Source organism: Geotrypetes seraphini, chromosome 19 (genome assembly GCF_902459505.1).
Source record: "Geotrypetes seraphini chromosome 19, aGeoSer1.1, whole genome shotgun sequence".
Classification (NCBI taxonomy): Eukaryota; Metazoa; Chordata; class Amphibia; order Gymnophiona; family Dermophiidae; genus Geotrypetes; species Geotrypetes seraphini.
Window position 1 is genome coordinate 21,114,020 of NC_047102.1, and position 19,122 is coordinate 21,133,141.

Here is a 19,122-nt window from a genome sequence, read left to right on the forward strand (position 1 = left end):
ACCAAGGGACACAGATTCAAATCCCACTTATTGTATTATAAAAGTGATCTTACCAGTAAAAGAAAAATGTCCATCACTTCAGTAGCTTTCAGGCTTGCAGGTGTCTTATATCTTTAGGAATGGTAAGTATTTTTCTGTTCCTGGAGAGAGCTTCAAGAAAAAAAAAGTAATCCCACGCTGAATCTGTCCCCTTTAGTTTACAGTAGAGAGTTGCATGGGGACAGAAATTAAACCCATCCCTGCCCATCCCCGGTAGAAACAAATCGGTCCCCGCCCGTCTCTATAAACTTCAGAAGTAGTTATTTCATTTATGGTGTAACAATTTTTATTGATTTACAATTCAAGCAAAAATCGACAAGCACAAAAGGAACCTAGGATCAACCAGAAATACAAAAAGTCCTGAAACAACCGGCAACACCACCCGTTCAACTGACCCTCCAACCCACCTCTCAACCTCCCTCCCAAGTAGTTATTTCATTTAATTATGCTACTGAATTAAAGGCTCTGGTAGAGACCCATTTACAAATAAGCAAAGACACTATTAATTTGGAAATATTAATTGAGAAGAATGCATACTTTGTAAATGGGTTTCTACCAGAGCCTCTAATGTAAATATAAAATATAAATACTCAGCTGATGAGGACCCTCTAGCTGTCAGCTGAGGACTTCCTCTGCAGTTGGCCGGGGGTCACTTTTGCCAAGCTTGGCAGGCAGCAGTAGCGTTCCTGAGTCACAGATGCTGGTATCTCAGTGGCTCAAGGATTCTGCTAGCGACTGCTGCGCTTGGTGGAAGGGAGTTCTGGCCGTCTCTAGAGGAGGTCCTCTGCTGGCAGTGCTTGGGGATCCCACCAGCAACAGAAAGGGTCAGCAAATACTTCAACACTGTAGAAATAAAACCAGAAATGCATTTCCTTTTCTTTCGAACACAATACAAAGACATCTGCTATATACATTTCCCAAAGCTAACATATTTTAGTCAATGAATTCTGTTTTTTACCTTTGTTGTCTGGAGACTTATTTTTCCATCAAGTTGGTCCCAGTTTTTTTTTCCGCTTTCCTATCTTCTGTAAATTCTTCTGTTGTTGTCCATTGGTTTCTCCTACTATGACCCATCAATTTATCCCTCTCTCATCCCCCGGACCATATGCGTTATCTTTTGCCCCTGCCCACCAGCCCCATACCCAACATTTCTCCTTCTATCACCCCTCTCCAGCACCATGCCAAATCTCTCTCTCTCCATTCTCTTCACCATGGTAGAAATAAAACCAGAAATGCATTTCCTTTTCTTTTGAACACAATACAAAGACATCTGCTATATACATTTCCCAAAGGACGTCAGCATGAATTTGAAATGAATGCAGTCAGCCAGTGTGCAGGGTTTAAGCCAAAGATGTTCAGCAGCTCAAGCACAGGAGCGCATGGTATGTCATACAGGACGGGAAATGGAAGGGGCAAGAGTATCATTAGAAGATGAGAGAATGGAGTTATAGGAGAGGACAGCTACCCCATGTCTGTCTCGATAACAGACTATGGACTTTTCCTCCAGGAACTTGTCTACAATACAATGAATGGAAATCAGATACTCAAGTATTTTCCCTATCTGTCACAGTTACTGTTATTTTATTTGATATACACTGACATTATTAACAAAAAAAGTCAAATCAAAATGGTTAACAGTAGATAAAAATCAAAGGGAAATATTTAAAAACAACAATAAAATAAACTCAACAAGGAAATGTATACTGTACAATTAACAATACTAGACACAAAATAACAATCAAGAGCAGGAAAGATTTACAATATCAAGAGGTAAGAACAAATAAGGTAAAAGCAGGAGGCTAGGGAAAAAAGAAAAAAAATGTGAGAAGAAGAAAACAAAGGAAGAACCAAACTGAAGTGTTAAGAACTAGGGTCAAATGCCAGCTTGAAATAATAGGCTATCAAATGCGATTTAAGAGATTTTTATGTGCGCAGATATGGCGGAAGGGAGTTCCAGAGCTTTAAGATTTAAGAACAAGGTCCTGCAATTTCACAATCTAACTGTGGTACCTGGGGCAATGGCAGATTAGGTAACTTGCCCAGAGTCACAAGCAGCAAGCTGGAATGAAACTCACAACCTCAGCACACTGAGGCAGAAGCTCTACCCACTAAGCTACTTTCCTCCCTCGATAGCACAAATAGACAGAACGCCATTGAGTTGTAGCAGCAGCCATCGATACTGCAGCCACAAAAGTTTGTGCTTGTTTGTGCTTCTGAGTTTGTGTACTCTCAATTAGTATTTATACAACTGTACGTTTACCATCAGCAATCTGAACATAAGAATAGACTCACTGGGTCAGACCAATGGTTCATCATGCCTGCTCTCACAATGGCTAATCCAGGGCTGTTATGAAGTCCAATGCACCTACAGTACATTGCTGCAGTCTTCACAATGACTTGTATTTTCACTTTCTTCTCTCTTTCATATCATGGAGAAAACATTTAATTTGATCCCTTTTTTCATCTATTACCCTTTCCACTGCACTTTGGGACAGATTCTATAAACAGGCATCCCGATTGTAGGCAGCAGTCGGTGCGTACTGCTGTCTAGCAACCAATCAGGATGCACTAAAAAAAAACAAAAAAAAACCCCCAGGCATTTGTCAAGGTTGAGGGAGAAGTGTCGAGACACTTAAGCTTGCCCAAGGCTGGGTGTGTGCATGATTTTGCCCAGAAGTGGCCCTAGGCATCTCCCTAGGGCTGCAACAGAGGCTGGCTTACATTTCGAATAGACACAATGACTGAGCTGATGGCGGCAAGGGAATCACCCTGCCATGATTAGCTAAGTGGCTGCGGCAGGGGATTCCCCCCCACTCCGTGAAGTCCCCCAACAGGAGGGATGCCCACTCACTCCTGCTGAAACCGCCACACCCCTCCCATCCCACACTTCCCTTAGAAGTTCCCAACTCCCCCAATTAGTGACACTCCCCAGACCCCCCCTCTCCCCCAATCCTATGGATCTTCCTGGCACACCTAAGTCCTCCCAGTACCCCCAACCCCTCCTGTACCTCTGTAGTAGAAAGTCCAGCTGGAAGGATGCTTACACCCTCCAGCCAGCAGGCCCGTCGCTTCCCCTTCTCGGTGTATTCTGGGTTGCATCAGGAAGGGGCCTAAGGCCCTGATTAGTTCAGATGCCTAAGGCCTCTCTCATAGGGAGTGGTCATCCCTCCTGCCAGGGGACTTCAAGGGGTGGTTTCCTTGCTACAGCTGCTCAGCTGATTGCGGCAGTCGCGATCTGCTGATGGCAAAGGATCAGATGCGATTCTCTAACCAACACCTGTAACATGGACGCTGGTTAGAGAATTGGGGCGGTTAGGCGGGGTTGGCATCTGTCGATGTGTGATTCTCAGCTTCTTCTTAGGCGGCTGCTGAGACCAGCGTCCTATATAGAATCTGCCCCTTTGTGTCTGTCCTAAACATGTTTGAATTTCTTGTGTTTGCTTTTACTCCTGTTGGTAGGGTAGCCACTTCCAGATATCTAGTGGCCTTTCAGTGAAGAAGTGTTTCCTTGAACTAGATGGAGATAATTATTTATAAGGTTAATGGATGTTTATAGAAGCCAGCTTTGAGGTGAAAAGCATATTAGAGCCTCAGGTTAAAATATTTGAAAAAGACTAACTTTTTTTTGCTCTGTTTTAGATTAGAGAAAGTGTATGGAGATACTGAGACATAGAAGAGAGAAGCTGAGTAAAGGGTTTCATTGTAGAGTAGAAATGGATTATGGAGCAGAAGGGTTATGTTAGCAACTCTTGACATAGGCTTAATCAATGTGACTGAAATTTGGACCTCTTGCAATTTTATTCTGTTTTATTTTTTTACCATTATCTGCAGTATGTTATGGCTACTGATAACTTTCATTTGGGATACAGTAAAGATGGACATTGCAAAGGCGAGACAAATCCAAATCTTCCTCCTCCTTCCAGGCTTCAGTGGGATATTCCTGAAGAGGTAAGTGACAAACAGTAATTATGTCCCTGATGTCAGTGAGCATGTTGTGACTTCAATTAAGGATCACCTTTATCTCACACTTTCTTGAATTGTTTCCACCGCCTCCGTTGAGACTGAGTACATACATTATCCCAGGACAAACAGGCAGTATATTCTCACATGTGGGTGACATAAGAACATAAGAATTACCGTTGCTGGGTCAGACCAGTGGTCCATCGTTCCCAACAGTCCGCTCACGTAGCGGCCCTTAGGTCAAAGACCAGTGAGACTAGCCTTACCTGTGTATGTTCTGTTTCAGCAGGAACTTGTCTAACTTTGTCTTGAATCCCAGGTGAGGGCACACCATGGCCCAGTACAATGGCATGATAACCTTCTCCGATCTGTTCGTGATCCCCTTCTTAATCATTCCTAGCATTGTGTTTGCCCTTTTCGCCGCCATTGCGTGGATGGCTTCACTGACTTGTAGACCAGTACTCCCAAGTCTCATTCCTGGGGACTCTCTCCAAGAACTGCACCAGACATTCTGCATTCATGTATAAGATTTTTGTTACCGACATGCATCACCTTGCACTTATCCATGTTAAACCTTATTTGCCATGTTGCAGTCCATTTCTGCAGCGTGTTTGGCACGTTGCAGGTCTTCACAATCCTCCTGCGTCTTCACTACTCTGAATAACTTTGTATCGTCTACAAATTTAATCACTTCACTCGTTGTACCAATTTCCAGGTCATTTATAAATATGTTGAAGAGCACGGATCCAAGAACCGAACCCTGGGGCCCTCCACTTGTGATGCTTTTCCAGTCCGAGTATTGTCCATTTACCCCCACTCTCTGTTTCCTATCCGTAAGCCAGTTTTTTAATCCACATGAGTATTTCACCCTCGATTTCATGGAGGGAGCAGAGACGGAAGAGACAGCAGTGATAGTCCACGTCGGGATGAACAATGTCACCAGGAGAGACTACAGCAAGAATGCACTGACTGAACAGTTCAAGATCTTAGGGAGGAAACTGAAGATGAGGACCCAGAGGATAGCCTTCTCAGAGATCCTGCCAGTACCAAGGGGAGAAGCGAAGAGGCAGATGGAGCTACAATCAATAAATGCATGGATGGGGAGATGGTGTGAGGAAGAGGGTATTCTCTTCGTGAGGAACTGGACAACGTTCTGGGGCAAGAACAAGCTCTTCAAGAAGGATGATCTACACCTGAGCACGGCGGGAACGAGACAACTAGCAAATAACATCAGAAGAGCGATAGAACAAGCTTTAAACTAAGCAGAAGGGGAAAGCCGACAGTCGACCTGGTATCGATGGTTCGGGAAACAGTATCCAGTGAGGGTACTGAGGGGTAAGATTGCTGGGAAGACACAAGTGGCAAGCAACAGACTATGAACAAACAAGGGAAACAGATGAAGCGAGAGGGGGACAGGATGAACACACTACAAGGGGAAGTCAAAATGGGACTGGATGATGAGAAGAAACAAGAGGAGGACAATAGGAACACGCCACAAGGGGAAGTAAATAGGAACCCACCACAAAGGGAAGACAAAAGAGACAATACTCAGGAGTTGGCAGGTCAGGAAGGGGACAGAATGAAGAATGGAATGCAAGGGAAAATAGCGAGGAAGAGAAAATGCCAGGACTTGAACTGCATGTACACTAATGCAAGGAGCCTAAAGAACAAAATGGGGGAACTAGAAGTCATGGCCAATAACGAGAGACTCTCGTTATTGGCCATGACTTCTAGTTCCCCCATTTTGTTCTTTAGGCTCGTTATTGGCCATGACTTCTAGTTCCCCCATTTTGTTCTTTAGGCTCCTTGCATTAGTGTACATGCAGTTCAAGTCCTGGCATTTTTCCTTCCTCGCTATTTTCCCTTGCATTCCATTCTTCATTCTGTCCCCTTCCTGACCTGCCAACTCCTGAGTATTGTCTCTTTTGTCTTCCCTTTGTGGTGGGTTCCTATTTCCTTCCCCTTGTGGCGTGTTCCTATTGTCCTCCTCTTGTTTCTTCTCATCATCCAGTCCCATTTTGACTTCCCCTTGTAGTATGTTCATCCTGTCCCCCTCTCGCTTCATCTGCTTCCCATCATAGGGATCACAGAAACATGGTGGAACGAGGAAAACAAATGGGACATAGTACTGCCAGGAAACAAACTCTACCGGAGAGACAGGACTTACCAGAAGGAGGAGGAATAGCACTATACTTAAGGGACACCATTCAATCGACCAGTGTAGACAAAGCAGCGACAAATGACCAACTGGAGTCATTGTGGGTCAAAGTACCAGGAAGCAACGGATCCGAGATAAAGATGAGACTGTTCTACCGTCCACCTGGGCAAACTGAAGCAGAGGATACAGAAATGGTAGCCGAGCTGAGAAGGGAATGCAAGAACCCAAACACCATAGTTATGGGAGATTTCAACTATCCTGGGATAGACTGGTGTCTTGGAAATTCAAAAAGTGCGAGGGAAACAGAGTTCCTGGAAGCTGTTTAGGACTGCTTCATGGAACAACTTGTCGAGGCACCAACAAGAGGGTCAGCGATTCTAGATCTGATCCTCAACGGGCTGAAAGGACCCGCAAAGGGTGTGGAGGTCGTGGGACCACTAGGAACCAGTGACCACAACATGATTCAGTTCAAAGTGGAAGTAGGATTACCTAAGGGGAAGAGAACTAAGGCAACGACGTTTAACTTCAAGAAAGGGAACTATGATGCCATGAGACAAATAGTGAGAAAGAAGCTCAGAAACAGCTCCAAGGAAGCTCGGACTGTGGAGCAAGCCTGGTCCCTATTCAAGGACAAGGTAAATGAGGCGCAAAACCTATATATACCAAGATTTAGGAAAGGATCCAAAAAGAATCAGACGAAGGACCCTGCATGGATAACCAATGAAGTAAAGAAAGTGATAGGAGACAAGAAAAAATCATTTCGGAAGTGGAAAAAAGACAAAACCGAAGGAAATTGGAGAGAGCACAGGAAGCATCAAAAAGAATGTCACCAAGTAGTCAGGAAAGCCAAGAAAGAGTATGAGGAGAGACTGGCCAAGGAAGCAAGAAATTTCAAACCATTTTTCCGATACGTGAAAGGAAAGCAGCCAGCGAGGGATGAGGTGGGACCTCTGGATGAGGGTGACCGGAAGGGAGTGGTGAAAGAGGAAAAAGAGGTGGCTGGTAGACTAAACAAGTTCTTCTCGGTCTTTACAATAGAAGACACATCCAATCCAGTGTGCCAGAACCGAAAAAAATCTTCAGGGGAGATCAAGAGGGAAAATTATCATGCATGGAGGTAAGCCTCGAAGACGTTCTCATGCAGATAGATAGATTAAAAACTGACAAAGCTCCAGGCCCAGACGGGATCCACCCGAGAATACTGAAAGAGCTAAGAGATGAAACAGCGGAGTTACTGCGCATGCAACCTATCCTTGAGAATAGGGGTAATCCCAGAGGACTGGAAGATAGCGAATGTCACACCGATCTTCAAAAAAGGATCGAGAGGCGACCCGGAGAACTACAGACCGGTGAGCTTAACCTCAGTTCCGGGGAAGATGGCCGAATCGCTGATCAGGGAAGGTATCAATGAGCATATAGAAAAAAATAATCTGATGAGAACAAGCCAGCATGGTTTCTGTAAAGGACGATCATGCCAGACGAATCTACTGCATTTCTTTGAGGGGATAAGTAAACAATTGGACCAAGGAGACCCCATAGACATCGTATATCTAGATTTCCAAAAAGCCTTCGACAAGGTACCCCATGAACGCCTACTGAAGAAACTGTGGAGTTACGGGGTGGAAGGGGACGTGCACAGATGGATCAAAAATTGGCTGGCGGACAGGAAGCAGAGGGTAGGAGTAAAGGGGCACTACTCTGACTGGATAGGGGTCACGAGTGGTGTTCCGCAAGGGTCAGTGCTGGGACCGCTGCTGTTCAATATATTTATTAATGATCTGGAAACGGGGACGAAGTGCGAAGTTATCAAGTTCGCGGATGACACAAAACTCTCCAGCAGGGTCAGAACTGTTGAGGAATGCAAAGAACTGCAGAGCGACCTGAACAAACTGAGTGAGTAGGCAAAAAAGATGGCAGATGAGCTTCAATGTGGAGAAATGTAAGGTCTTGCACATAGGGAAGGGGAACTCCATGTAGAGCTATACGATGGGAGGGAGGGTACTGGGGGAAGGCAACCAAGAAAAAGATCTGGGAGTATTGGTGGATAACACAATGAAGCCGGCGGCGCAATGTGCAGCGGCCTCAAAGAAAGCGAGCAGAATGTTGGGCAATATCAAAAAAGGTATCACTACCAGAACGAAGGAAGTTATCCTGCCATTGTATCGAGCAATGGTGCGCCCACATCTGGAATACTGCGTCCAAAACTGGTTGCCATACCTCAAGAAGGACATGGCAATACTCGAGAGGGTCCAGAGGAGAGCAACGAGGATGATAAAGGGCATGAAGAACCTTTCATATGCCGAACGGTTGGACAAGCTGGGGCTCTTTACCCTGGAAAAGCGGAGACTAAGAGGGGACATGATAGAGACTTATAAAATCATGAAAGGCATAGAGAAGGTGGAGCGGGACAGATTCTTTAGACTAGCGGGGACAACAAAAACAAGAGGTTGTTCAGTAAAACTGAGAGGAGACAGATTCATAACAAATGCAAGGAAGTTCTTCTTCACTCAATGGGTGGTAAACACCTAGAATGCGCTTCCCGGAGAGGTGATAAGACAGAGTACAATTCTGGGGTTCAAAAAGGGACTAGATGACTTCCTGGAAGCGAAGGGGATAACAGGGTACAGATAGAGGTTTACATTACAGGACATTAAGCGAACAGGGTATGGACGTTTTAGGTTAAGTAGGGAACACTTGCAGGTCATGGACCTGGGGGGCCGCCGCGGAACTTTGTCGAACACCTTCTGAAAATCCAGATATACAATGTCGACCGGATCACCCTTATCTATCTGCCTGTTTACTTCCTTGAAGAAGTGCAGCAAGTTCGTCAAACAAGATCTACGGGATCGCCGTCAACATAGATTTACTAAGGGATGATTCTGCCAATCCAACCTGATCAGCTTCTTTGACTGGGTGACGAGGAAGCTGGATGTTGGAGAGTCCCTGGACATCGTATACCTGGACTTCAGTAAAGCATTCGATAGCGTATCACACCACAGGTTTCTGAGCAAGATGAGTTCTATAAGATTGGGCGACAAATTGACTAAATGGGTTGGGAACTGGCTTGGAGGTAGGCTTCAGAGGGTGGTGGTGAACGGCACCCCCTCCGAGATGACGGAGGTGATCAGTGGAGTGCCCCAGGGCTCAGTCTTGGGCCCGATCCTATTCAACATCTTTATAAGAGACTTGGCAGAAGGGCTCCGAGGTAAAATAACATTATTCGCCGATGACGCCAAACTAAGCAATGTAGTGGGCAAAAGCACAACGGACAAAAATTCAATGCCAGACAACATGATGCACAACCTACTCCTACTGGAGCGCTGGTCTAGGACCTGGCAACTCAGCTTCAACGCCCAAAAATGCAAAGTTATGCACCTGGGCAGCCAAAATCCATGCAAGACTTATACCCTTAATGGCGAGATCCTAACAAGAACGGTAGCAGAACGAGACTTAGGGGTGATTGTCAGTGAGGACATGAAGGTTGCCAAGCAAGTGGAGCATGCTTCATCCAAGGCAAGACAAATTATGGGTTGCATACGCAGGGGTTTCGTCAGCCGTAAGCCTGAAGTCATTATGCCATTGTATAGATCCATGATGAGGCCACACCTGGAATACTGTGTGCAATTCTGGAGGTCGCATTATCACAAGGATGTGCTGAGACTGGAGTCGGTCCAGAGAATGGCCACCCGGATGGTCTCGGGACTCAAGGATCTCCCGTACGAAGAACGGCTAGATAAATTACAGCTATACTCGCTCGAGGAGCGCAGAGAGAGGGGAGTCATGATCGAGACGTTCAAGTATCTCACGGGCCGTATCGAGGCGGAGGAAGATATCTTCTTTTTCAAGGGTCTCACGGCAACAAGAGGGCACCCATGGAAAATCAGGGGCGGGAAACTGCGCGGTGACACCAGGAAATTCTTTTTCACTGAGAGGTGGTTGATCGCTGGAATAATCTTCCACTTCAGGTGATTGAGGCCAGCAGTGTGCCTGGTTTTAAGGCCAAATGGGATCAACATATGGGATCTATTCATAGAGGAAAGATAGGGGAGGGTCATTAGGGTGGGCAGACTGAATGGGCCGTGGCCCTTATCTGCCGTCTATTTCTATGTTTCTATGTTTCCTTTGCTGAAGCCGTGCTAGCTGGTCCTCATCAGATTGTGTCATTCTAGGTCAGTGGTCTCAAACCCGCGGCTCGGAGGCCATATGCGGCCCACCAGGTACTATTTTGAGGCCCTCGGTATGTTTATCATAATCATAAAAGTAAAATAAAAGTGTTTGTTTGTTTTTTTTTTTGTTTTAAAGTATTTTTTCATTTTTCATAATACAACAACCCATTAGATTCAAGGAAGTACATTATCCTTTCTTTCAGCAAAACTTCCATTATTTTTCCAACAACTGAAATGAGGCTCACTGGCCTGTAGTTTCCTGCTTCATCCCTGTGACCACTTTTATGAATAGGGACCACATCCGCTCTCCTCCAATCCAGTGGTTCACCGTGGAGATCTCGCTCCTCATTAAGGAGAAGAAAAAAGCGTTTCTCTCCTACAAGCGCATGGAGAAAAGAGAGGCAAAGGTAGAATATAGGACCAGGTCTACAGCGGTCAAAATGGCAGTTAGGGAGTCAGAACTTTGAGTGGAAGAATTTCTGGCAAAAAACATTAAAAAGGGGGACAAATCCTTCTTCAGGTATATTAGTGACAGAAAAAGGAACACAGGTGGGATAGTACGCCTTAGAAGACTGGACGGAAGTTACGGAAGCAGATTCCGATAAAGCCGAACTACTGAATGAATACTTCTGCTCAGTCTTCACCTATGAGGCACCGGGACACGGTCTGCAGTTGAAGGCAACACAAAGCACAGAAGACCCGTTTCAGAATTTTGAGTTCACACCAGGTGAAGTTTACAGTGAACTGGCAAGACTCAAGGTGAACAAAGCCATGGGACCAGACAATTTGCACCCAAGAGTGCTCAGAGAATTGAACGATGTCCTGGCGAAACCATTGGCTGAGCTATTCAATCTCTCCCTAAGAAAGGGGAAAGTTCCCCTGGACTGGAAAATTAGCTAATGTCGTTCCTCTGCATAAAAAGGGTTGCAGGGCAGAGGCTGCGAATTATAGACCGGTGAGTCTCACATCAATAGTGTGCAAACTCATGGAAACACTAATTAAAAGCAAATTGGACACGATCTTGAATGAAGGGAATCTTCGGGATCCCAGTCAGCATGGATTCACCAAGGGTAGGTCCTGCCAATCCAATCTCATCAGCTTCTTTGACTGGGTAACAAGAAAGTTGGACTTGGGAGAGTCTTTGGACGTCGTGTACCTGGACTTCAGTAAAGCTTTTGACAGTGTCCCACACCGCAGGCTGCTAAGCAAGATGGAATCGATGGGGTTAGGAGAGACACTAACTGCATGGGTCAATGATTGGCTGAGTGGCAGACTTCAGAGGGTGGTGGTTAATGGTACCCTCTCTAAAACATCGGAGGTGACCAGTGGAGTGCCGCAGGGCTCAGTCCTGGGTCCACTCCTTTTCAACATATTCATAGGGGATCTGACTCAAGGGCTTCAAGGTAAAATAACACTATTCGCCGATGACGCCAAACTATGTAATATAGTAAGTGAATGCAGTTTACAGAATTATATGGCGCAGGACCTGCTTACATTGGAAAGTTGGTCTTCAACCTGGCAGCTAGGCTTCAATGCTAAGAAATGTAAGGTCATGCACCTCGGAAGCGGAAATCCATGCAGGACGTACTTCTTGAATGGAGAAACTTTAACTAGGACTTCAGCAGAACGAGATTTAGGAGTAATCATCAATGCAGACATGAAAACTGCCAATCAAGTGGAGAAGGCTTCATCTAAGGCAAGGCAGATATTGGGTTGTATCAATAGAAGTTTCGCCAGCCGAAAGCCTGAAGTCATAATGCCGTTGTACAGGGCCATAGTGAGACCTCATCTGGAGTACTGTGTGCAATTCTGGAGGTCACATTACAGTAAAGATGTGCGCAGAATTGAATCGGTTCAGCGGACGGCCACCAGGATGATCTCGGGGCTCAAGGGTCTCTCGTAAGAAGAGAGACTGAACAAATTGCAGCTCTACACTCTCGAGGAATGTAGGGAGAGGGGAGACATGATCGAAACATTTAAGCACCTCACGGGACGTGTCGAAGTGTAAGATAATATTTTCTTTCTCAAGGGACCCTTGGCCACAAGAGGGCACCCGCTCAAACTCAGGGGCGGAAAATTTCATGGCGACACCAGAAAGTATTTCTTCACAGAGAGAGTGGTTGATCATTGGAACAAGCTTCCAGTGCAGGTGATCGAGGCAGACAGCGTGCCAGACTTTAAGAATAAATGGGATACCCATGTGGGATCCCTACGATGGTCAAGATAAGGAAATTGGGTCATTAGGGCATAGACAGGGGGTGGGTAAGCAGAGTGGGCAGACTTGATGGGCTGTAGCCCTTTTCTGCCATCATCTTCTATGTTTCTATGTTTTTATTCATAAAAGTGGTCACAGGGATGAAGCAGGAAACTACAGGCCGGTGAGCCTCACTTCAGTTGTTGGAAAAATAATGGAAGTTTTGCTGAAAGAAAGGATAGTGTACTTCCTTGAATCTAATGGGTTACAGGATCCGAGGCAACATGGCTTTACAAAAGGTAAATCGTGCCAAACGAACCTGATTGAATTTTTTGATTGGGTGACCAGAAAACTGGACCGAGGACATATGCTAGATGTAATTTACTTGGATTTCAGCAAAGCCTTTGATACAGTTCCTCATAGGAGGCTGTTGAACAAACTTGAAGGGCTGAAGTTAGGACCCAAAGTGGTGAACTGGGTCAGAAACTGGCTGTCGGACAGACGCCAGAGGGTGGTGGTTAATGGAAGTCGCTCGAAGGAAGGAAAGGTGAGTAGTGGAGTCCCTCAGGGATTAGTTCTGGGGCCAATCCTGTTCAATATGTTTGTGAGTGACATTGCTGAAGGGTTAGAAGGAAAAGTGTGCCTTTTTGCAGATGATACCAAGATTTGTAACAGAGTAGACACCGAAGAGGGAGTGGATAATATGAAAAAGGATCTGCAAAAGTTAGAGGAATGGTCTAATGCCTGGCAACTAAAATTCAATGCAAAGAAATGCAGAATAATGCATTTGGGGATTAATAATAGGAAGGAACCGTATAAGCTGATATGCACGGACGGGGAGAGGGACCTTGGGGTGATAGTGTCCAAAGATCTAAAGGTGAAAAAACAGTGTGACAAGGCAGTGGCTGCTGCCAGAAGGATGCTGGGCTGTATAATGAGAGGCGTGTAAGGCCCCACTTGGAGTATTGTGTTCAATTTTGGAGACCGTATCTGGCGAAGGACGTAAGAAGACTTGAGGCGGTCCAGAGTAGGGCGACGAAAATGATAGGAGGCTTGCACCAGAAGACGTATGAGGAGAGACTGGAAGCCCTGAATATGTATACCCTAGAGGAAAGGAGAGACAGGGGAGATATGATTCAGACGTTCAAATACTTGAAGGGTATTAACGTAGAACAAAATCTTTTTCAGAGAAAGGAAAATGGTAAAACCAGAGGATATAATTTGAGGTTGAGGGGTAGTAGATTCAAAGGCAATGTTAGGAAATTTTACTTTACGGAGAGGGTGGTGGAGGTCTGGAATGCGCTCCTGAGAGAGGTAAAACTGTGACTGAGTTCAAAGAAGCGTGGGATGAACACAAAGGATCTAGAATCAGAAAATAAGATTAAATATTGAACTAAGGCCGGTACTGGGCAGACTTGCACGGTCTGTGTCTGTATATGGCCGTTTGGTGGAGGATGGGCTGGGGAGGACTTCAATGGCTGGGAGGGTGTAGATGGTCTGGAGTAAGTCTTAACAGAGATTTCGGCAGTTGGAACCCAAGCACAGTACTGGGTAAAGCTAAGAAGAAAAAATTAAAAAATTTAAATTGAATCAGGTTGGCAGACTGGATGGACCATTCGGGTCTTTATCTGCCGTCATCTACTGTGTTACTATGTAACAAGTGTATCATATAGAATAATGCGATCTCCTAAAATACACACTTGAATTTCCTTCATGTAACACTATAAATTTAACATATTTGCTTTACATTCGCTCCTTAGACGCACCCTTATTTCCACCCCCTTTTTGGGGGTGGAAAAAGTGCATCTTAAAGAGCGAAAAATACAGTAATTCTTAATAATAATATTGTAATTTATAGCTAAACAGACATATGATCAAGAAACTGTTTTATTTATTTTTTAATAAAACAGTTTCTTGATCATATGTCTGTTTAGCTATAAATTACAATATTATTAAGAATTACTGTATTTTTCGCTCCTTAAGATGCACTTTTCCCACCCCCAAAAAGGGGGTGGAAATAAGGGTGCGTCTAAAGGAGCGAATGTTAAAAAAAACCCCAAAACCACAGTACCTTTTTTCCCTATCCCGGCAGTCCAGCGCGCTTTCCGCGCTCCTTCCTCAGTTCCCCTGCTCTCTTCCGGCAGCGGCACACAAGGAAGGCACAAGGCAGGCTTTTTGCATGTCTGCTTGGTCCCTCGTTGCACTCTGAATGGCTCCTGTTAGTTCTCATCCCGCAAGAACTGACAGGTAGCCATTCAGAGTGCAGCGAAGGGCCAAGCAGGCACACAAAAAGCACGCGCCTGCCTCGTGCATCACAGTGCCAGTGCCGCTGCTGGAAGAGAGCAGGGGAACCGAGACACAAGTGAGGAAAGCGCGCTGGACCGCTGAGGTGGGGGTGCCTGCCTTTGCCTTGGAACTGGCTGGCTGGCTTGGGGTTGACTGTCTTGGGGCTAGCTGGATGGCTTGGGGTAGGTTGGCTGGATGGTTGGCTGCCTTGAGGCTAGCTGGCTGTCTGGTTTTGAACTGGCTGTAGGCTGGCTGGCTGGCTTGGGACTGGCTGACTGACTAGCTTGGGGCTGGGAGCTGGCTGGCTGGCTGGCACTACATTTGCCTACCATTAGATATGCCCACCACTAGACGTATCCTGTCCCCTGTCCTGCCTACCACTAGATCACCAGAGTGGGGACAGGGCACACCATTTTGTTCAGAATTTTTTTTCTTGGTTTTTCCTCCTCTACTGGTGGGTGCATCTTATGGTCAGGTGCGTCTTATGGAGCAAAAAATACGGTACCTAAAAAGGAAAGATTTATAAACTATAAAGAGTTTTACCTCATGCAAAATTGTCATTTCTTTAATAAGACATTAACTATTTTTTTTTGAGGCCCTCCAAGTACCTACAAATCCAAAATGTGGCCCTGCAAAGGGTTTGAGTTTGAGATCACTGTTCTAGGTGATCAATGATGTGGTCTTTTATCAGCGACTCTACCATCTTTCCCGATACCGAGGTCAGACTCACCGTTCTGTAGTTTCCAGGACCTCCCCTCAAACCTTTCTTGAAGATTGGAATAACATTCGCCACTTTCCAGTCTTCTGGAATCCTTCCCGATTTGATCGATAGATTGGCTATTAGTTGAAGCAGTTCAGCTATAGCCTCTTTCAGTTCCTAGATTACCTTCGGATGGATGCCATCCAGTCCCAGGGATTTATTGTTTCTAAGCCTATCAATCTGCTTGCAAACCTCTTCTAGACTGACTGTCAACCCTGTCAGTTTCCCATCAGTGTTTCCTGCGTATAGCCTGTCGGATTCCGGTATGTTGTGTATATCCTCTTCGGTAAATACAGATGCAAAAAAATGTGTTTAGTTTAGATGGCGATGGCTTTGTCCTCCTTTAGCACTCCCTTTATTCCATGGTCATCCAACGGCCCCACTGCTTCCTTTGCGGGGTTTTTCCCCTTAATATATTGAAAGAACGGCTTAAAGTTTTTTGCCTCCTTGGTTATTTTCTCCTTGTAGTCTCTTTTGGCCCCTCTTACTGCCTTATGGCACCTGCTATGATGTTGTTTGTGTTTTTTCCAGTTTTCATCCGTTTTTAACCTTTTCCATTCCTTAAACAAAGTATTCTTGTCTCTAATCGCTTCCTTCACCACTCCAGTGAGCCACGCCGGTTCCTTGTTCTTTTTCCTCTTGGATCCCTTGTTGATACGCGGTATATATAGATGTTGCGCCTCGGTGACTGTGTCCTTAAAAAGGGACCATGCTTGCTCTAGCATTTTTACAGTACAACAAATTTTATCCTCTTAATCTTCTTCCCCACCACGAGTCTCATCCCTTCGTAATTCCCTTATCAGAAGTTCAGTGCTGTGGCTGTCGTTCTGGATCATAATGTGATCACTGCTTCCCAGCATCCCTTCTACTTCTATACCTTGCGCCAGTTCTCGTAGTCTATTTAGAATTAAGTCCAGAATGGCCTTGTCCCCGAGTAAAGCATCTGCCACACGTTGCCTCCTTTTCAACCCATCCTGGTCAGCAGCCTTCCTCGCTATCATGAGTGTGTGGTCCTTTAGCCCCCTCCCTCCTGATGCCTTGGTCCGGGCATCTCTACCCCTTATTGGGCCATCTCCCTCCTTTCCCCTTACTTTCGCTTTTCAGTTTCCTCTCTCTCCGAGCAGCCCGAACACCATAGCCTTCTCATAAGTCGCACTCGACTACCTCGAAACTTCTCTGTTTCAACTTCCTTTTTCCACCTAGGCAGCTCACGTCAGAGGAGAAGTTTTGAGGCAGTCAGGTGCGATCTGTGAGGAGGGTATGGCATTCAGACTGTTCGGAGGGAGGGAGATGGCCCAATGAAGGGAAGAGGTTGAGTTGTGCTGAAGGGAAATGAGGAGCATAGAGGAGGGAGCAGACACCAGCATGGAACTGGGGAGGAGAGAAAGAGAGGGGGGGGAACAGATGCTGGAAGGAAGAGGAGATAGAGGGGAGAAGACGCCAGAAGGGAAGTGGAGAGAGAGGGAGGAGCAGATGATGGATGGAAGGGGAGAGAGGGGAACAGTTGCTGAGGGGAAGTGGAGAGAAAGGGGGAGGGGAGAAAGGAATAGACCCCAAAGGGAAATGGGGAGAAGAGAGGGGGAGCAGATACTGCATGGAAGTGGGAAGAAGAGAGAGAGAGGGGAACAGATGCTGGAAGGAAATGGAGATGAGAGAGGGGAGCACATACTGGATGGAAGGAGGGGATAAAAGGGCATATGCTGGATTAGGGGAAGAGGATAGAGATAAAGAGAATACTGGAAGGGGTGAGGGAAAGAGGTGGCAAGCTGTAGGTATACGCAATGAAAGGGAACATAAGAACATAAGCAATGCCTCTGCTGGGTCAGACCTGAGGTCCATCGTGCCCAGCAGCCCGCTCATGCGGTGGCCCAACAGGTCCAGGACCTGTGCATTAATCTTCTATCTAAACCCTTCTATCCCCTTTTCCAGCAGGAAATTGTCCAATCCTTTCTTAAACCCCAGTATCGTACTCTGCCCTATTACGTCCTCTGGAAGCGCATTCCAGGTGTCCACCACACGTTGGGTAAAGAAGAACTTCCTAGCATTCGTTTTGAATCTGTCCCCTTTCAACTTTTCTGAATGCCCTCTTGTTCTTTTATTTTTTGAAAGTTTGAAGAATCTGTCCCTCTCCACTTTTTATATGCCCTTCATGATCTTGTAGGTCTCTATCATATCCCCTCTAAGTCTCCTCTTCTCCAGGGAAAAGAGACCCAGTTTCTCCAATCTCTCAGTGTATGAAAGGTTTTCCATCCCTTTTATCAGACATGTCACTCTCCTCTGAACCCTCTCGAGTAACGCCATATTCTTCTTAAGGTACGGCGACTAATATTGGACGCAGTACTCCAGATGCGGACGCACCATTGCCCGATCAACGGCAGGATAACTTCTTTCGTTCTGGTAGTAATACCCTTCTTGATTATACCTAGCATTCTATTCAGAAAGTAAGAAAGTAGACAAGAGGTAGAAAACAAATTGAGAATGAAGAGCAGAAAGGTTTTAAGTTTATTAAAAATTTGTTGTATACGCAATGTCAAATTCTTCAATGTGTATGACAATTTAAAATTGGGAAACAAACAAAAGGAAGGGAAAGGGAGAGGGAAGAGAGATACCATAGCATTGGGGAAGGGGGAGGAGACAGATACCAGATCTGAAGGGAGGACAGGAGGAGAGAGATGCTAAAAACCACCTGGGGAGGGAGTGAGAGATGGAAGGGAAGAAGACAGAAATGCCAGACTATGCGGGGAGCAGAGGGAAGAATATGGGTTCCAGACCAATTATATTGCTACAGTTGATTGACTTAATAAAAGACTGCATCAAGAGCATCTCATCCACAGTCCTTTTTAATATCAAATATATTCCCAATTAGAAATACTACTTTATCCCAGGACAAGCAGGCAGCATATTCTTGACTGATGGGTGACGGCACCGACGGAGCCCCGGTACGGACAATTTTAGAGTGATTGCACTCTAAGAACTTTAGAAAGTTCTAGCTAGGCCGCACCGCGCGTGCGCAAGTGCCTTCCCGCCCGACAGAGGCGCGCGGTCCCCAGGTTTCTTAATTCCGCGGAGTTAAGAAGACGCGTGTTTCCAACGGCTGTTGGAAGTTTTTTTCTATCACTTGCCTTCCCGCTCGCGCGTATTTTTCTCTTCATAATTTATTTCTTTCTTTTTTATTTACCGTTTGTGTAAAAAAAAAAAAAATCGTTTTATTTTTCATTTTTTTATCGATCTGCCCCGGCGGGGCCTGTTGGCACCATCGAAGCCTCAGGCTTCGATTTTGCTACAGGAGTTTTTCCCTTCATGCCCCCGTCACCGGGTTTCAAAAAGTGTCAGCGGTGTGCACGCCCTATCTCCCTCTCCGACCCGCACAAGTGGTGCCTCCAGTGTCTGGGTCCGGACCATAGGGCTGAAACCTGCACCCGCTGTAGTTCTTTACAAAAAAGAACTTTAAAAAATCGTCAAATTCAGCAGCGGACCCTTTTCGGTACCGCTATGGAAGTTGCACCGGTATCGACGTCGACGACTTCCTCCAAATCGACTCCGACGGCCTCGGCACCGC

General features: G+C 45.7%; 1 protein-coding gene across 1 annotated transcript in view; it reads left to right on the forward strand.

The window, feature by feature from the left end:
• LOC117352161 (carnitine O-palmitoyltransferase 1, liver isoform-like) overlaps positions 1–19,122 on the forward strand; it is a 238,881-nt gene that overhangs the window by 137,262 nt on the left and 82,497 nt on the right. Inside the window, 1 exon segment of the mRNA XM_033928380.1 lies at positions 3,871–3,987. Coding sequence (XP_033784271.1) covers positions 3,871–3,987 — 117 coding nt within the window.